The sequence below is a fragment of the Rhamphochromis longiceps genome, linkage group LG9, assembly GCF_057381845.1.
Source record: "Rhamphochromis longiceps isolate RC_006_pf linkage group LG9, R_longiceps_female_GT1.1, whole genome shotgun sequence".
Taxonomy (NCBI): domain Eukaryota; kingdom Metazoa; phylum Chordata; class Actinopteri; order Cichliformes; family Cichlidae; genus Rhamphochromis; species Rhamphochromis longiceps.
In genome coordinates this window covers 31,452,255-31,469,644 of record NC_140565.1, presented here as the reverse complement: position 1 = coordinate 31,469,644, position 17,390 = coordinate 31,452,255, and the positions used below count along the sequence as shown (strand labels likewise).

At 41.4% G+C, this 17,390-nt stretch overlaps 2 protein-coding genes across 6 annotated transcripts in view; both read left to right on the top strand.

The window, feature by feature from the left end:
- The window catches only part of LOC146662579 (disco-interacting protein 2 homolog C-like), an 80,498-nt gene extending 72,722 nt beyond the window's left edge, over positions 1 to 7,776 (top strand). For all 4 annotated transcript variants that reach the window (XM_085419282.1, XM_085419283.1, XM_085419280.1 and 1 more), the window contains 4 exons: positions 1,878 to 1,952; positions 2,205 to 2,379; positions 2,462 to 2,585; positions 4,248 to 7,776. In XM_085419282.1, coding sequence (XP_085275408.1) covers positions 1,878 to 1,952; positions 2,205 to 2,379; positions 2,462 to 2,585; positions 4,248 to 4,500 — 627 coding nt within the window. In that variant the 3' untranslated portion in view covers positions 4,501 to 7,776. The remainder of the gene's footprint in view (positions 1 to 1,877; positions 1,953 to 2,204; positions 2,380 to 2,461; positions 2,586 to 4,247) is intronic.
- Positions 7,777 to 11,486: 3,710 nt separating this feature from the next.
- LOC146662578 (vasoactive intestinal polypeptide receptor 2-like) overlaps positions 11,487 to 17,390 on the top strand; it is a 48,726-nt gene continuing 42,822 nt past the window's right edge. For both annotated transcript variants that reach the window (XM_085419279.1, XM_085419278.1), the window contains exon 1: positions 11,487 to 11,958. In XM_085419279.1, the coding sequence (XP_085275405.1) occupies positions 11,902 to 11,958 (57 nt within the window). In that variant the 5' untranslated portion in view covers positions 11,487 to 11,901. The remainder of the gene's footprint in view (positions 11,959 to 17,390) is intronic.

The window sequence follows — 17,390 nt, the reverse complement described above, 5'->3', positions numbered from 1 at the left end:
CCTGCAGAGGGCAGGACACATGGCACCTGCTCACTGTGAATTCAGAGGACTATCATTTGTGTTTTTTCTCATATGGGCTCAGTCAGACTTAACACAAACGTTTAAACTGTTGAAATGAAAGCTTTCATTTCAGATCTGTCAGATATTTGTGATTTTAGATAAAGAACCTTTCAATATGTTCTAGAAGAGTTCAAGGCTGCAGCATCTGTGTGAAAGTGGCTTTAAAGTGATTGGAATGAGCTTGATGCTTTTAAAGGAATGAAATGAAAGTGGCGCTCTGGCACGAAGGACGGGTTTTTGGTCCATGCCGCCCCCTTCTCACTCTCTGGCGTGTTTACTCAGCTCTGTCAGCCTGATAAAGACATCAAACCTCCCTAAAAAGCTTTTAAAACTGGTGTTGGCGTTGAAGGTCTAGTGATACGTTCCTGAATACAGAGCTGTACTACAGCAACTCGGATCTGCAGAGATACTGATGGCTGAGCAGCACTTACTTCAGTTTCATTACTGAGCTCTGAGCAGTGAGACCAGCAGGAGGACTGACAGCAGTGCAAAATGTCTAAATATTAAGAGGCAGCATGTCTGAGGGATTTGATTGATTGACATGTTGAAGCTCTGAAACTAAGACTAAGCATACAGAGTCCAGTGTTAAGATGTTGATGTTAAATTAAAGCTGCCAAAAAAAACTGTCTTCGGTTGAGACAGAAGATTCTAGATTTCTGTTATTTCCATCTTCAGCTCATTTATATTTGGTGGTTTGTCTCCTGTGGGAGCTGCAGCGAGGGCTCAGTGGAGAACAGAGAGAGATGTGGGATGGAGGTGGTTCCACAGCAGCTCGCAGATGCACAGAAACTGTTCGTAGGCTGAAGCAGTTTAAAAAAGGCACCGAGAATTGTACTTTACAATTGGAAGAAGAGTGTCAGCTGACAAAACAACTGCTGTGGGCTACCACTGAGATCAGCTAACACCATGATCAGTCTGTTAAAACCTTTAGTTTCTTTATTCATTCAGGATATCTCAAGACCAGAACCTCGGAAACCAGCAGTCCACAGAGAAAGACTTTTCTTGGTTAAATACCAAGACAGGGGTTTCTGAGTCTGTCTTCATTTTGATCAAAAGTTGTGAATTTGAACATTTTTCATGAGTTTCTAACCTTGGATGCCTCCTAGACCTAAAATTTTACAAATGAAGAGTAGCAGCTTTGTGGCCACTTACTTAAGACACAATGTGACATTGACAGAACGCTTTGAAGCTAACATAGTCCTCAAATGCCTTTCAGCTCTTAGATTTAACAAACTGTGCTTGGTTTGATGTTTTAAAGCTCGCTGAAGCTCGTGCTTTTAGCACATGAAGTTTCCTAAACTCTCCACTGTCCCGATCTGTCCTGAAAGCAAACTGATGGATCTTTTCTTGGAGCTCGCCGAGTCGTTCATGTCTTCTTCCCCCACGTTGACACACAAAGAGAGGACGTCATGATTCAGGGCTGGTCATCGATCGGCACGCTGTTGTTTTTGACTCACTGCATGTGGGAGGAGGAGAGAAAACTAATGATTGCTTTCCACTCAGTCCATCGCTTCTTTTATCGCTTCACTGACACGATGTTCGTTGTGTACGTGCAAAAACATCAGAGGACTTGTGCTCGGTAAACATAATAAATGGCTGTTATTTGAAGTGCATTCACATCCGTTTATAAGGTTGTTTTATGTATTTTATGTCCGAGCAGCTTTAACAGGCGATGGTGTGAACCGACAGTGAAATGTAAAGTGTTTTTAACATAAACAGCTGCTTCTATTTGTGGGGCTGTATTCCTGCATGAGTCAGAGTGAAGCAGGAAGCAGGGAGATTGTTTTGATTCTTTATTTTTACATCTTATTTTTCAGATCCTGCCCGGAGTTCGTATCATCATCGCCAATCCGGAGACCAAAGGACCGCTTGGAGACTCACATCTCGGAGAGGTCGACAGACACGACCCGTTTCTTTCTTTTCTGATTGTCTTCTTTTTCTTCTTCCTGTTCTTTCTTTGTTTTTGGCATTTTTGGGGCAAAATTGTTGAGCTCCTAACTCAACCTAAGAATTTATGAGCAAGAGTCCTGTGATTTATTCCATCGCTAGGCGTTCAAAGTGTGATTGGTTTATTAAAAATATATATTTTTACCGACCAAAGAGTAAACTCAACACAGCTAATCGTAAATTTTACTGGTATGCAGATCTGGGTTCACAGCGCTCATAACGGCAGCGGTTACTACAGCGGTTACGGTGAGGAGGTTCTTCAGTCCGACCACTTCAACTCCAGACTCAGCTTCGGAGACACTCAGACCGTCTGGGCCAGGACGGGCTACCTGGGCTTCCTCCGCCGCACCGAGCTCACGGACGCCAACGGAGGTTGTTTGTCTCGCTGTGTGCAACGTGTCATCGCCCTCGTCGCACCGTGACTAACTGTGTGTCTTTGCGTCTGCTTGAACAGAGCGACACGATGCTCTGTTCGTGGTGGGAGCTCTGGAGGAGGCCATGGAGCTGAGAGGGATGAGGTACCACCCCATCGACATCGAGACCTCCGTCATCCGCGCACACAAGAGCATCGTGGAGTGGTACGTGTAACAACAGCAGCAAAGTCTTTGAAGGATATTAAACGACCACAAATAGCATGTAACAGAGGACGATAGTTCACTGAGACAAGCAGTGAATAATGTCAATGATTCACACAGTGCTCAGTCGATCGCATTGTAATGTTACAGGTAGAGTAAAGATGGGAAACCATCATCAACAAATCCATATTCAAGAGTTTAGTCCTCAACAATCACCAGAGCATCACTGAACAATAGCTGCTTGGTTGTGAGATGTGTTTCTACCAGTGTGTAAGAGAAGAAGCTGCAAGAGGAAAATCTCATTAGCAGTAATCAAGCTACTTTAATCAGATCCAATATCCTGCAGTTTAGATACAACTAAAAGAGACCTGCAGTAAACTTTAAGGTGAGTCAAACCATGACAGTTCTGCCTCTGAACTAAGTGTCATTTAAAATGCATGCTGTTGATGAAATGTTCATTTTTCATTTGCAAACAAAACTTTTATCTTTTTTTGTTCCTGAACCAACACAATCGGGCACGCGAATGCCGCCAAATGTGAGCTGAGAGATATATGACAGATCAGATGTTATCTGTCCGTCCACTGAGCTCCTCGTCCCATAGATGGCAGCGCTCCTCGTTCTGCTCTGCAGCCTTAGTGAGCTCATCGTAGAGACGCATACACCGGTTTTCCAGTCATGCTGCAGGTCGTGGTTAGAGCGACCTAAGAGCAGGCTTTCAGAGCAGAGCAGAGACTGTCGTCAGCAGCTGCTGTCCATGATGGAGGAGCTGGAGTCAGTCCAGCTTCAGGATAAAAAGGTTTAACTCCAGTCTGGTCCCTACACCCTTCCCACCCAGTGGCTCCTCCTCCTCAGTCTTGCGGCTGCTGAAGGGTTTCCTAATGAAGGCGTGGATTAGAGTCTGTTGTGGACACAAACATCTCCAGACATCACGAATGAGTGATTACTAGTTATTCCAGGTTTACTTTTTAAAGCTTGAGCTTTAGTCGTTGCCCTGCGCCTCGCTCTTGGCTTATTGCTTTTATTACTTCTTGGCCTTTGTTATTGACATTTAAAGCAGCAAAATAGAAACTAAAATCAGTTCTGAATCTGTTTTTGAAAACATGAGCATTAATGTGCCATGAAAGGCACTGGATTTTGTTTATTACTGTAGTTATGTGTAGTTGTGTGTTGGACACACAGTGCTGTGCATCGGTGCAGAGTCAGTGCAGGCTTTGTGGCTCACTTCTACTGAAAGTTTTTGGTTTGGGCGTTCCAGGCGAGCAAGCAAAAGGAGTGAAAGTTACAGGATGAGGGTTTAGAGGCTGGATTGGAACTGAGTTTGAGTCTCGGGTTTACCACAACAGGATAACATGAGAAAACTGTGCTAGCTGATTAGCACAGGCCAAGCTCTCTTTGTCTTTACGCTGATACTTATTAGCTGCTGAAGCTCCACCAGCTTGTTGTTGTGGAGTTTTTCTTCCCTCAAGTGGCTGAAAAGGGAATGAAAGGAAAATTCTGTTTCGTTCAGCCTGTTTGTTTTTCAGTCATGTGATTCTCTGTAGAGCTCCAGAAAAATGAGGCGTGGCACGTGGCCTTATTTACACACAGCATTTCTACTTTAATGCAGCTTTGAATTGAGAAACCACTCCAGATGTTACACTTCCTGCACGTCTCTGTCTCCATCAGTGCGGTCTTCCCCTGGACCAACCTGTTGGTGGTGGTGGTGGAGCTGGAGGGCTCTGAGCAGGAAGCCCTGGACCTTGTTCCCATGGTGACAAAGGCGGTGCTGGAAGAGCACTACCTGATCGTGGGCGTGGTCGTGGTGACGGACATCGGCGTCATCCCCATCAACTCCCGCGGCGAGAAACAGCGCATGCACCTCCGCGACGGCTTCTTACAAGACCAGCTAGACCCCATCTACGTGGCCTACAACATGTAGCCTGAGTGTGTGCGCGCGTGTGTGTCTGTGTGTGTTTAAGAGAGAGCGAGCATGCGTTTGTATGCTGTGCATTTCGCCGTTGTTGTTCATTTATTTCCCAGAATCAAGATGTACTGTATTTTTGAACCTGCATATGGTGTGGTCTTAAGTCGTCTGTTTTCTTTCTAGTCGTGTTGTGCTGGTTGATTGATTGATCGGTTGGTTGCTCAGTGGTGTTGCGACCATTTTTACACCCCCGCTTGACCTCGTGACCGTTACCAGGAGCTCGTCACTGTAGAAAGCCTTAGGGGAACACTGTGTAGGGGGCGCCGGCTCCCACCGTCACACCGCGTGTCATTTTAGGAGGTAAACGTAGAGCGAGAGAAGTACTAGAGCCTGTACCTGTCATCATGTTTTACCGGTTGAATTAAAAAAATCCTGGATTTGTGGTATTATTTCAAATTAGAGCAGGGGCAGCCAGATTATTGTAAAAATATAAATATTGTACATAGACATAATAATCTATATGGAGAGGTACTTAAAACACAATGAGGTGTAGTAGCCCCTTTATGCAGCTCTCTCCGCCCACACCCTCTGCGCGTGTGTGTGTGAAGACTGTGTGTGTGTGTGTGTCTCTGTGTTCATGTGTGCAACAGGGACATTTTATGTCGTTTCAATGTGAATCAAACACTGATTTTAAACAGATTTTTATCCTGAGACGATCAAAGAAGAGACATTTATGTGGAGACTGGAAACACACTGAAGACATCCAAAAAACGGAGAGAAATTCAGTGGCTGTGCGCGTTTCGGTGTCCAAAGTCTGAGAAAAAAATACACCGATTTATCTTTTTTGGATCTAGTTAAGAAAGATTTGCGTCTTTTTATCTTGTGACCTTTCTGGCTAAAAAGAAAATACCACAAATGCAATTTTAGCAGCTTTCTATAAAGTGTCTCATTTAAAGCAAACGTGCGGCAAATTTTGTAACATGCACATTAAACGTCTATGATCATCTTAGCTGTCAACCAGTCCTTCAGTTACCTTCCTGAATTACTTGCAGTCCCTATAGCACCCAAAGCATGTCAAGCAAAGTGCACTGTGTGAATATCAAAGAAATGTTGTTATTATTATCGTTATTTAAAGGGAGTTTAAGGGAAAACTGTGCATCATGTCAAAGACAACAGCATCAAGGTGTTGCTGCAGCAATTTTACATTTACTACCTTCTGCCAGCAAGACTCAAAGGAAACATTCATTATCTGTAATATTATTATTATTATTATTATTATTTTCAAACTGACCAAATTTGTATGGGACACAAAAAATATGCCAAAACAAATAAACGAATAAATAAAATGTGAGATTTAATACAGCGAAAAGAAATTTTATGAAATTTTTAATTTTCAAAAAACTCAAAAATAAATTAGTAATATGCAGAAAAGCAAGACAAAGCATAGAAATGATAAATAAAGTGGAAAATTCTAACGGAAACGTAAATTAATTGAAGAATTCAAACAGAAATTGAATATGCAGGTGAATAAACATAGAAACAAGTTTATGACGATATAATAAAGACGATAAAATTCAACCTTTTTATTAGGTTTAATCTCATATTAATTCATTTTTGAGATACTGTTTTATTTTTGACTTTGGCAGCTTTTGTCCTTCATATGTCCCATATGAACTGGCACACGATGGCTAATGACAGAAATTGGATGAACATAACAAAATATATATGATTTTGGCAGCTTTGGATGGAGACAGGTGTTTGTTTTTGAAGGTATCTTTGGTCCTCCATGTAAAGAAAATGGATAATTGTAAAAAATAATTGTGGCTCTCCATACATATGAACGGTTAAATGGATTGAAAAAAAAAATGCTGCATAAAATATCCTTCTCCTGACATTTATAATGAAATCCACACACGTCCTCGGGCCTTTTTTTAATGAACGAATGTGCAAACTTGGGAGACAATAATCACTCTCAATCACAAAGTAAACACTTCTCCGTCTTATTGCCAAAAAAGACGGGTGCACCCAATCATTAGTGCGGGTAATAAATCAAGTAGCTGCTTGCTGTCTGGGGAAGTAAATGCGGATGTAGCTGCAGTAACATCTGGAGTCTGTTGGGACGAAGGGAACTCCAGATAAAGTTTACATAGAAAAGCTCCTATTGTAGCAATAATCCCCCAGGGACGTTCTTTACCGCAGGGATTCAGCTGCTGCCTGTGTGCACTCTACACATATGGGATAATTATGTTTAATGATTGTTCCAGTATTATAATCTCCCAACTTTAAACATCAGACACACAGCTGTGTAACCTCTGTATGTCGTGGAATTCCCAAAGCTTTTTCAGGCCGGCTACATCACAGAAAACAAGAACGAAGTCTAAACAGACTTTTAGTGTTTTTTATTGAGTGTAAACTGAATGAACTGAGAGGAAACATGGATCTAATGTGTTTATGGCCAAACTGAAATGTTACTGTGTTGTTGTCTGTGTTAAAGTCGTCGCTCAAAGTACGATTACAAAATAACTCTGCCTCTGTACAACACCACAGTAGATCCTGCTGTAAATGTGATGCAGACGATATATGTTTAATATGAGCGTCCACCAGTGTTTGGCAGCAAGTGCAGAATTAATAATATATCAGACAACAAACATTTCCACAAGTTAACAGCTCAAAAAAGGAAAGTAAGGAGTCCCACAGCAGAGTGAAGAATCCCTGGCAGAGAACGTCCTCGGAGCTTTGGTACAACAGCTACCACCTGATGTGCACTGACTTAGACACTTCCTCATATGTACTGAGGGTATATAAGATTTAAAGACAGATAGTTTAATAACTCTATGAAAAGCTTTTAAAATAATCTATATCAGTTCACGCCGAGACTCTTGGCTAACTGTGACCTATGGAAGCGTTGAAACCTGCGAGACACTCCGCAGGTTGTATAAAAGGTTTTATTCAGAGCGTTGCCGTTGTTTAGAGGAAACAGTGAAGCGTCGTTTGTTTACATCCCCGTGGCTGAATCACGTGTGACATCATCTCTTCGCTCTTCTTCTTTGTTTCACTTTGAGTTTTCTCATCAGTTTTCCTCCACGTGTTTATGAGCAGAAAACTTATTTTTATGCATATCAGAAGTTGCTTAGCGCTTGTTTGGATAACTTAGCAGTTTGGGTTTGTTAGTAGCAGCGTAGCGGTCATGTTTCAGTCCCTGGATGTGTGTGTGTGTGTGTGTGTGTGTGTGTGTGTGTGTGTGTGTGTGTGTGTGTGTGTGTGTGTGTGTGTGTGTGTGTGTGTGTGTGTGTGTGAGGTGGATAATGTAGATCAAGACGGAAACCCCATCAGAAACTCGGAGGACTCATCTCGGGGATTGATGGGAGGGAGACTGCATGGTGTGTGTGTGTGTCTGGGTGTGTGTGTGTGTGTGTCTGGGTGTGTGCGTGTTAGGTGTGTGTGTGTATATTGTATGTAAATAGTGTTGATTTTGTACGGTACAAGTGTGTGTGTGACTTGTTTTGTACACATGATAAAAAGATTAAATGACACTTTTATAAGAGCCTGCTACTGGCTCACCGTCACACTATACAGTGCAATAAAGTGCTTTGATTGGCTAAAACTCAGACTCGGGTTGTTATTATTTGTCTGTACAAACTCTTCACTCGTTAGTTAAAGAAAAAGCCAGATGTCTTACTTTCCTCACATCATCACACTATAACTAAAAGTCAGTTAAGCTTCAGCCTCTCCAGGAAACATAAACCATTAGCAGGTGGTGGGAGCAGACTTCTCTCTTCATCCCTCCCAGCTGATTTTTTTCAGGTTTGACTTTTTCATAATGTCTTTGTTACCGCTGGTAACACGAGGCACTACCTGCAGCCTGTTCAAGTAGCTCAGATGATCCAGCTCCTCCGGGATGGCCTCCAGCCTCGAGCGCGTGGAGGAGGCCGCAGCAGACGGGCTGTAGAAGGCCATCAGCCCGGTATCTGCCCCACCACAGCTGCCTGCTAATCTTTTCAGCTTAAACTCGGCTTCTGAAATGTGTGTTCGTCTTATTTGGATGGATGATGGGTTGTGATCTGTGTCGTTACAGTTCCGTATTTTAATTTTATTTCATTTTTAGTTTTTGTTTTCTATCAATTTCAAGTTCAGTTAGTTTCCAGAGTCTGTTGCACTTTAGTCTTTAGTGTCAGTGTTAGTTTTAGTCTTTATGATTACTGTTATGGGGGTCAAACTCATAAAGACTTAACCTAAACTCTAGCCACATTTTATTTCAGCTAGTTTAAGAAGTTCACAAAATTATTTATTTCTTTGTTCAATTTTATTGTAGTTAACTAAAATGTTTTTTTTTTCACTTCTAGTTTTAGTTTTTAGTTAACTGAAATAACCTTGTTTGGCTGGTGGGGCTGATTTTTGCTTCCTCCTCTTTAAGGTCATAAGTATCAGAAGCTTCCATCTATTAAAGGAAATGACTTCACCTGCTTGGCAGTTTGTTTACGCTGGTTTTCTTCCAGCCTGGCTCTGTCTCTCTCCTCCTGGAAGGTTGGTGCCTCTCAACCACCCAGCTTGGTTTTCATTTGCTTTGCTTTGATTGTTTTGTAGTTATCGAGAAGCTTTTAGGTTAGCTCCTAGTTACCATTCCTTCAGTTTTTCTTTGAATGCCATTAAGAAGTTTTGAGTTAGTGAAAATTATCACTGTGTGGTTATACATGCTCTGTTATGTCTGAAATGAGCCGGGCATAACAGGGTAGATGTGGACAGATTGAGGACTTTGTGTTATTGTTGCCAGCTGCTATTTCTTGCAAATCTCTGAAGCTTTGGGCAGTTACGTCTGAAACTCACCTGGTTTCTGGAACAGGGCTCAGATTTCAGTGTGCGCGTACTTATTCTCTTTAAAACAAGTATGAGCATCAAAATAAAGGTTTTATCCAAGAAAAGAGACCGAAGGAAATATGAAAGTAATGCAGAAAAAACTACTGAAAAATAAACATTTTTGATACCAAGCCATGTATTCTGCAACTGTTTTGTTTGTTTGAAGACCCTGTGATCTTCACTGTCTTGAGGGAAAAAAATGTTGTCCTTCTTTCTCTCGTCTCCATCTTTCCCAGAGGTTTAGCAGATTTGGGTTTCTTGGCTCAGTCGCCAGCTTCCTCTTACTCACTCAGATTTTTAGCTGTAAACAGTATTTAAAGAAGAAAAACTTATGGACAAACAGAGTAGAACTTCAATATAAACCTGTTTCTAATTTCTGTCCTCTCGATCTGATCCAACATTGTAATCAGTGAAATCTTCTCTGAGGATTTAGAGTCAGAAATGACAAAATGATGTGTGGGGTCGACGACGGTGCTGATGGATGGGGTTTCCTCCCCTGTTCCTCCAGCACATTAAAGTCCATGCGAGGCTGAGTTGGTTTATTTTGCCCTGTAAATAGTTGCACAAACAGTCAGTGGGAAAAAGCTCATTACTCCCAAAGGAAAACACATTTAGTGGATGCAGGTTTAACCTCCAAAGGCCTGAGAATTCAAAGGGACAGCTCACCACCAAAATCAGATTCACATATTTTTTCCCCTGGACCATCCACCCATTTTCTGCTGCTTACACAGGTTTCAGACTTTCTCCAGCCACTTCCTCCAGCTCTTGATGGGACACCCATGAGCCCACCTGAGAGACATAATCTCTCCAGCTTGTCCTTGGTCTGCTTTAGGCTCTGCTTCTTATGGGATGTAAGGGAGGTGTCAGCATCCTAATCAGATCAATTGTTATTATAAAGTGCTGCGTTGCATTAAGAATGCTTTTCACGGGACAGTGTGGATGAAGAAGGATTAATGGGATTAAAAAAGTAAAAGCAGTTGTGAGACAGATGTTTATCTTCTAAAATTCAAAGGCAAACTGAAAGCATGTAATCCCTGATGTGAAAGACGACAGGCCTCATGCATTTGTCCTATGAGCAACTGATCTTCAGAAACTTTTTCCAGAGCGACACAATGGAGCACAAGTTAACGGTGGTCTTTGCTCGTTTAGAGAGAGTGCCTGTGTGTATTTTTTCCTTTTAGACATTGCAAAAGTTTGTAAATGAAGCGACTGACGGAGCCCTCGGGTCTACGAGCATCCAGCTGGCAAACTAGCATCACATTCTATTATTGTGTAAGATGATCGGTTTTTAGCGCCTTTAAAATGTTTCAAACTTATTCTGAAAATCATGATGCAAAGACGTCAGATTTCAATTTTAAAATTCTGTTAAAAGCCTTTGTCTTTAGTCTCGTCTTTCCTCGCGAGAAGATTCGTTTAAACTCATTTTTGCTCGATTGAGTCATTAAACGAAAACGAAATTTTGTCCTTAGTGGATCCATTTAAAGGAGCTGCTTTTTTTAGACATCTGTAAAATTAGTATGTTACATTACCATTCAGTTTGAGGGTTACAACAGAAAATTATATATTTATTGCTCACGGGGTATCAGATGGGATTATTTTAACAAACCATTAACATTTTGGCTGATAACTATTTTATTCTCCTGTAACTTTACTATATAAAGAGCTAAATCCTTCAAAGTTTCAGGAGTAATGCGTCATAATAAGAAGTGTTTGTGAACGAAAAATCAGCAATGTGGGATACTGTTTGTCCGTGATTTACACAGGGGGAACAAATTGTGGCAGGATCAGCCTGGTATTATTTGTATCCCACTATAACTTCGTTGTATAAAGAGATAACATCTCAAAAATGTCAGGAGTAGTTAGTCATTATAAGAAGTGTTTGTAAACTAAAAATCAACAATGTGGGATACTGTTTGTCCGTGACTTGGACAGTCCAGCGTGTGCTCCCGACGCAGGGGAAACAAATTCTGTTGGGGATACCTAGTTTGGCACAACACCTGTCGGCAGTGGTTTCCACATCCACAGGAGGTCGCTGTTCGCTTTCAATATCAACACTCACTAGAAAGCGCCTTCAGATTGTGGCTGCTTGTGCTCGCGTTGGTTCAGAGACAAGCGAGGGACGTGTGACGGGGACGCGCTTTGCTTTGAACATGAACTGGGAGTGAACTCGGACCACCGCCTCACTGGAACTCGGATCACAGGACTAAACACACCGGGTTTCGGTCCCAACCTGCAGCGGATTCCTGCCAGTTTGGACCCTTCCAGCTGCGACTTTAGTGCCTTTATTTTTCTGCACATCGGGATAAACATTTACCTCAAACTTGCTCTTCTTTGGAAGACTTAAAAGTAATTGTTTCCTGCACCAAAGTGAGCCCCGCTTGTGTGCGCTGAATGAACCTGTGCGTAAAAGCGCGTGCAGCAAAGCGCCTCGCTCTCGATCTAAAGACTGAGGTTTGGTCACTTCTCATAACATACGTGCTTCCTGCAGAGGATGACAGTCAGATGAGCGCAGAGCTGCTGTTCAGGTGGGTTTAACCCTCCGCTGCTGGATGAGATGCCACCATGTCCTTTACGCACCGACTCGCTCTGCGCCTTCTCATCTTCACCTTCATCCTCACGGTCAGTGCTTCGCCTATTATCATTATTAATGCTTATTTTTCTTCAAATATCAATTGAATCAAAATGCTTTTTATGTTTTTATGACTGATTTTATGGTCTTAAAATATTACCGAGTTACCCAGTTGGCGGTTTGACGTGTTTTATCCCGTCATTGTGTTGGAATATCCATTAACTAGACGCACAGTGAGTTCATAAAGTCTAATAATGTATTTATCACCCACAATAAAATGACTTCACTGTTGTTTGGAACAAGGCTGTGACACGTTGGGAGATACCAGTCGAGCTCTGGGCATTGATCCAGGTCTGGGCATTGGTTTATTGATTAATTTCACAGTAATGTGTAATTAAAAGCTTCCTCAGCGCTCAGACAAACAGTGATTTAAATGTATTAAGACTGAACTCATGTGAGACCAGCTTTCAGTCCTCGGGTAAAAGTGTGCGTAATTAACTTTCATTTTACTTCACAAAGCCATGAGCAGGAAACGAGTGGAAGGTAAGCAACAGGAGTTTGTTTGGCATTGATTAAATAGAGCAGGGAATCAATGGGTACAGCAGACTGACTCTAACAAACCACCCGCAGAGCTGCAGCACACTGGCATATAGACTAAAGTCCATTTCTGTCCTTACAGGGACCATGAATGACCTTTTTGATGTCTATAAAGGGCAAATATATATTTCAGAGCAATATTAGGTGCAGATTTGCACATATTTTTTCTTTAGATTTTAAGGTGACTGTTTGTATTCAACAAACTACAACAAGACAAGTTTTACTATTCGAGTTAATAAGCAGTTCATAGATTAATTATTTTTGTATCCGAGTGGTTGCTGGGTCAGCGTTTGGCACGATCTCTCTGTGCCAGATTTGGTTTCCTCTGGGTGCTTTGATTCTCTCCCACAGACCAAACACATGCTTGTTACAGTAGGTTAACTGGTGACTCTAAAATGTTTTATGTGTGGATATTAGAATCTCCAAAACCTGTTCAGGGTTTATGCCACTCATGGGCTGAGTAGTTAAGAAAATACTCTGACAATTTTCTTTTTTGTGCAGAAGTTAGCGCTGTCACCTCTCAATCTGGATATTTGAACAGGTCACTCTTAAAAATGAGATTTACATGTTTAACTGAGGGTGAAAACCTGTCATGGTGCAGGAAAATCTGAACTTGGGCGTACAATACAGTATACAATATTTGCAGCCATGACTTTCACTTTTTTGAAATCAGTAAAAAATAATTTTCATCTCTCGTGGAAAAGAACAGAATCTTCTCACTTCTTGATCCTCAGTCATGTATTTGGCACTCATTGCGCTTTAACTGCAGCTGATTAAACATCACACGATAAAGCAGCATTGTAACGTTTTCATTTGCAGGTTTCTCATTTGGCATTTTGTTTGACATAAATTATAGATTCACTTTATGGCTGCTGCTGCTTCTCCTGAGTTAATTTTTCATACTCATGCCTGAGTCACCCTCAGGCCTGTACATATAGACACTGAAGCCCAGGCCTCATTTATTAAAATGGGTCTTTGTGGGTTTGGATAAACCATCAGACACCTCAAGTGGATGATGTCCTTAAAAGTGTACGTCATTGAGGTGACATCAATGGTCCAAATGCACTCAAGTGAGAAACGGGATGATTTTTATTTTAAAGTGAGGGGAAAAAAAACTTTGTGTAAAAAAAATACTCAAGTGAAGAGAGACAGTCTTTTCATTTTATATGTATTTCTCCAGAACTAGATGAATGACATTTTATCTGATCAGCATTGCAGCTGTTTCGGCAAAGCTCACTGATGCAAACATTTATTTCCAACCTTTCAAATGTGTGTCTAAGTTTTGTTTTCTGCTTGCATTTATTCCCAGACTTTGGACGAGTCATGCACAGTCATGACTCAGTCTCTTCAGTCAGAGCCAAGAGAAAAGGCAGTGATGTTTTCATCATCCCTTCTATCTAACGCTGTTTCCTTCAGCGTTTCCAAAACTTCAAGTTGTGCGTTTTGCTTTTTGGGAATGAGCTGGTTCACAGATTGTGGTTTCAGAGCATTTGGCAAAAGAGAAACCTGACCGTAACAGTATTGTTTTGTAACGCTGATGTTGGTCAGCATCTGTGTCATCTTGCAACTCCTTTATAACTGAATGTAAATACAGGCAGCAAACTTCAAAGTTCAACTTTTAAACTGTTGTGGTTTCTGTCTGTTAGACACGAGGAAGGAGTTTCGGAAACAACGATGACACAGGTCTGCTGTGTGTGTTGAATGACTTCTGCTTCCTGTATTGATCAGTCTGGCTGCTCTGTGTGCAAAAAAAAAAAAGACAAGACTTTGGATGCAGGAGTTACTGCACACAACGTAATTTGCTGCTAACGTGTGAAAGCTGCAATTAAAAACATGCATTTGCAAACACAAAATCAGACATGTATCACATGGCATCTCTCACTGTGATGCATAAAGCTAAGCTGTGATAAACCCTTGTAATCGCCTCCTGTATTTGTACGTTTAACTGTCAGCGCTGCCTCGGGCGACTCTGCAGAGACAGTTGAACTGAAATCCTGCAGAGTGACGTCAGGAAATGGCACTTGTGTTTACGAACCACGCTTCTCTGTGAAGAAAGAGAGGTGTGTGTGTGTGTGTGTGTGTGTGTGTGTGTGTGTGTGTGTATGTGTGTGTGTGTGTGTGTGTGTGTGTGTGTGTGTGTGTGTGTGTGTGTGTGTGTGTGTGTGTGTGTGGTGGGGCCCTCTCAGCTCAAACTGTTGCAGAAGGAGTGAAAAGATCAGTGGCTTCTTCTGACCTTTGCAGACTACGGACAAGGTTAGCAGGGTTAGTTGATTAGCTGAAGCAGTGAGTTCTTCAAAAACTGCATCAGATGTATTTTTTTAAAATGCAGAAATGTTAATGTGTGTGTATAAATAAATAAAACAAAATAAAATAAAAATGCTGCTTTTCCACCTGACCCTCAGTCCCAGCTTTGAAGTTGGTTTCTTAGCATTTATCTGGTGGTGAGATCTGCACTTTGTGCACTTTGTGGTTGCACTTTATGGCTTACACAATGAGGGTCATGTTCATCCTGCATTATTAAAGCAGTTTATAGCCCAGCAGCTGACATGGTGTTGCACAGCTCACTGTGTAAGACACGGACTGTTGCAGCGTAAAGTTTAAGAGGTTTTTAACCAGAATTTCATCATAATTATAATTTTGGATAAAGTTGTTGCTTTTTTCCATCCAGTTTTGCTTTAAAGTCCTAATTTTTGTCTTACTTTATAAATCATCAGCAGTTTAGTTTCACCCCTGCTCAACACTACTTCACTTACTGCAAGCCTGAGCTGTTTCATCGTAAACTGGCTTCCTTTGGCTGGTTTAACTGATGATGGGTAAACCAGATGATTAAAGCAGCATTAGAAAAAGTACAGCAGTTTTCTGTCTAGTTTTATATTGTAATAATATTTGGCCGTCACAAATTCCATGGCACAACATTTGAGAAATCACAGCTCTTGCTCATGCAATGTAAATATGTACTTAAGGGCTCTAAAGTTCCTTTATGCTTATGTTTCTATTGTTCCAACAGCATATTCACATGGAAATATAGTCACTGAAGTGCAAAGACTGGTAAATGACATAAATATATCAATATAAAATGTCATATTCAAGTTTCTTTAGCCTTCTTATCCTCACTGCTTCCCCTGCAAGCCACTTTGCAACCTACCCCGGTCCTTGTCCATGTCTTGTTCCATAAGGGACTTTCAGACTCCTCCCTGTAAACACATGAAAGTGCCTGAAAGGGTAAGAATAAAGCTGTAGCTTCAAATATAAAATACTGCAAATGAGTCCAGAGCTGCGTAGTCAGTGGACTAAATAGACAGACCTTTTTAAAACATACCCCTGACCTTGATGTGTTTAAATGTTCAGACACTTGAGTTCAGGCTTCTGTTTCAGAGCCGACTCGGCTGCTTTTACCGTTCTCAGCGAGCTGAATGAGTCTGACGTGGTGGAGTCAGGTCAGAGGAGGAGGAGGAGGAGGTTTGGGATTACAGACTGGTGGAGAAAAAAAAGCGTTCTTTTGTTTAGTTTAATCCAGAACATTTTATCCCTTACCTCGTAATGGATCTGTGTGTCTCTGTGTGTATTTGTGTGTATTAGTGCTTATTAGATGAAAGAGATTATGCTGTTTGTTTAGATGGCAATGGATTAAATAAGATTGTTTATCTTTTCCTTTTGCTTGTGTCTATTTATAGTTTGTTTGTTTTGAAAAGCAGGAAGTGAGAACAGGAAGGGCATAATCCAAATCTGTAGCCAAATTTCGAGTTGAAGAAAGCAGCACCTCCATCTGGAACATCGGGACTTTAAAACAATAGTAATGATGTCAATCTGAAACTGGAGGCCTGCACTGTGATGCAGCGTTTGGGGGCCTAAGTTATAAATTCAGGTTTAAAGCTGTTTTTTGATTGTGATCAAGGTGGTTCACTTCTTACCTACATGCAAACTTCACCTGCAGGCCTAACCTGCTTGATCACCATGACTGTGCAGATGCATTCAGATAGTACATGAAGCCACTGAGGTACTGAAAAGACTCGTCTTTTAGTGTTTTTATGAGGCAACAAGATTTAGATCCACTGACAAACGATAAGATAAGCAGGGCTTGAATTTGCTCGGAGCCCACCTCCTCCTTCTCTTTAAGGCTCTGTGTGGATTTGCCCTGTTAGCTTGATTTTACTGAACAGCTGCAGTGTCACAGCAGCAGGATCCACATTAAGAAAGGGCCTATGTACATTTTAAGCAGGCGGTAACTTCATTAATTATTTACGCCTTCTAATGTGTTCCTGTGAAGTCACGTAGCCTTATTAACCCAAATGCTTTCCCACATAGCGACGAGCCGAGCTGCTGCACACATTTGCAGCTTCCACAGCAGGTTGAGGATGATCCAGGCACCATCAGACACCGTCAGAAATACCATTTAAGAACAGATTGTTTCATCTAACGCAAGGATGTCAAAGTCAATTTCAATCGTGGGCCACATGCATGCACAGCTACTTTGAAAAGTCCACTTTCCACAGTATGTATCAGTTTTTCTACATGACAGAGAAATGCTGCTGTGGTAACTGAAATCTGTTGGCTCTCTGGACCCACGGTAAAAAAACTAAATGTCTTTACTTGATAGTGTAAAAACAGGAAGCTCTATTTGTCATATTATTGTTTATTTATTGCACAGTTACTTTGGTGTATGATAAATAGCCATGGGAGAGGTTTTCTAGCTGTAGGAAAACCCTCCTTCTCATTTGTCAGTGCCAGATTACACCCAGATTATAGTCTTATTGTCATGGTCCTGGGTCATTTTGACCCAGTGTTCTTAGTTTTCCTGTGGTTTTGTATTTTGTTCCTTATGTTCATTGGATTGTTTGGTTTGGTATTTGGATCCCCCCTGTGTCCATGCTGTTATTGTGGTGTT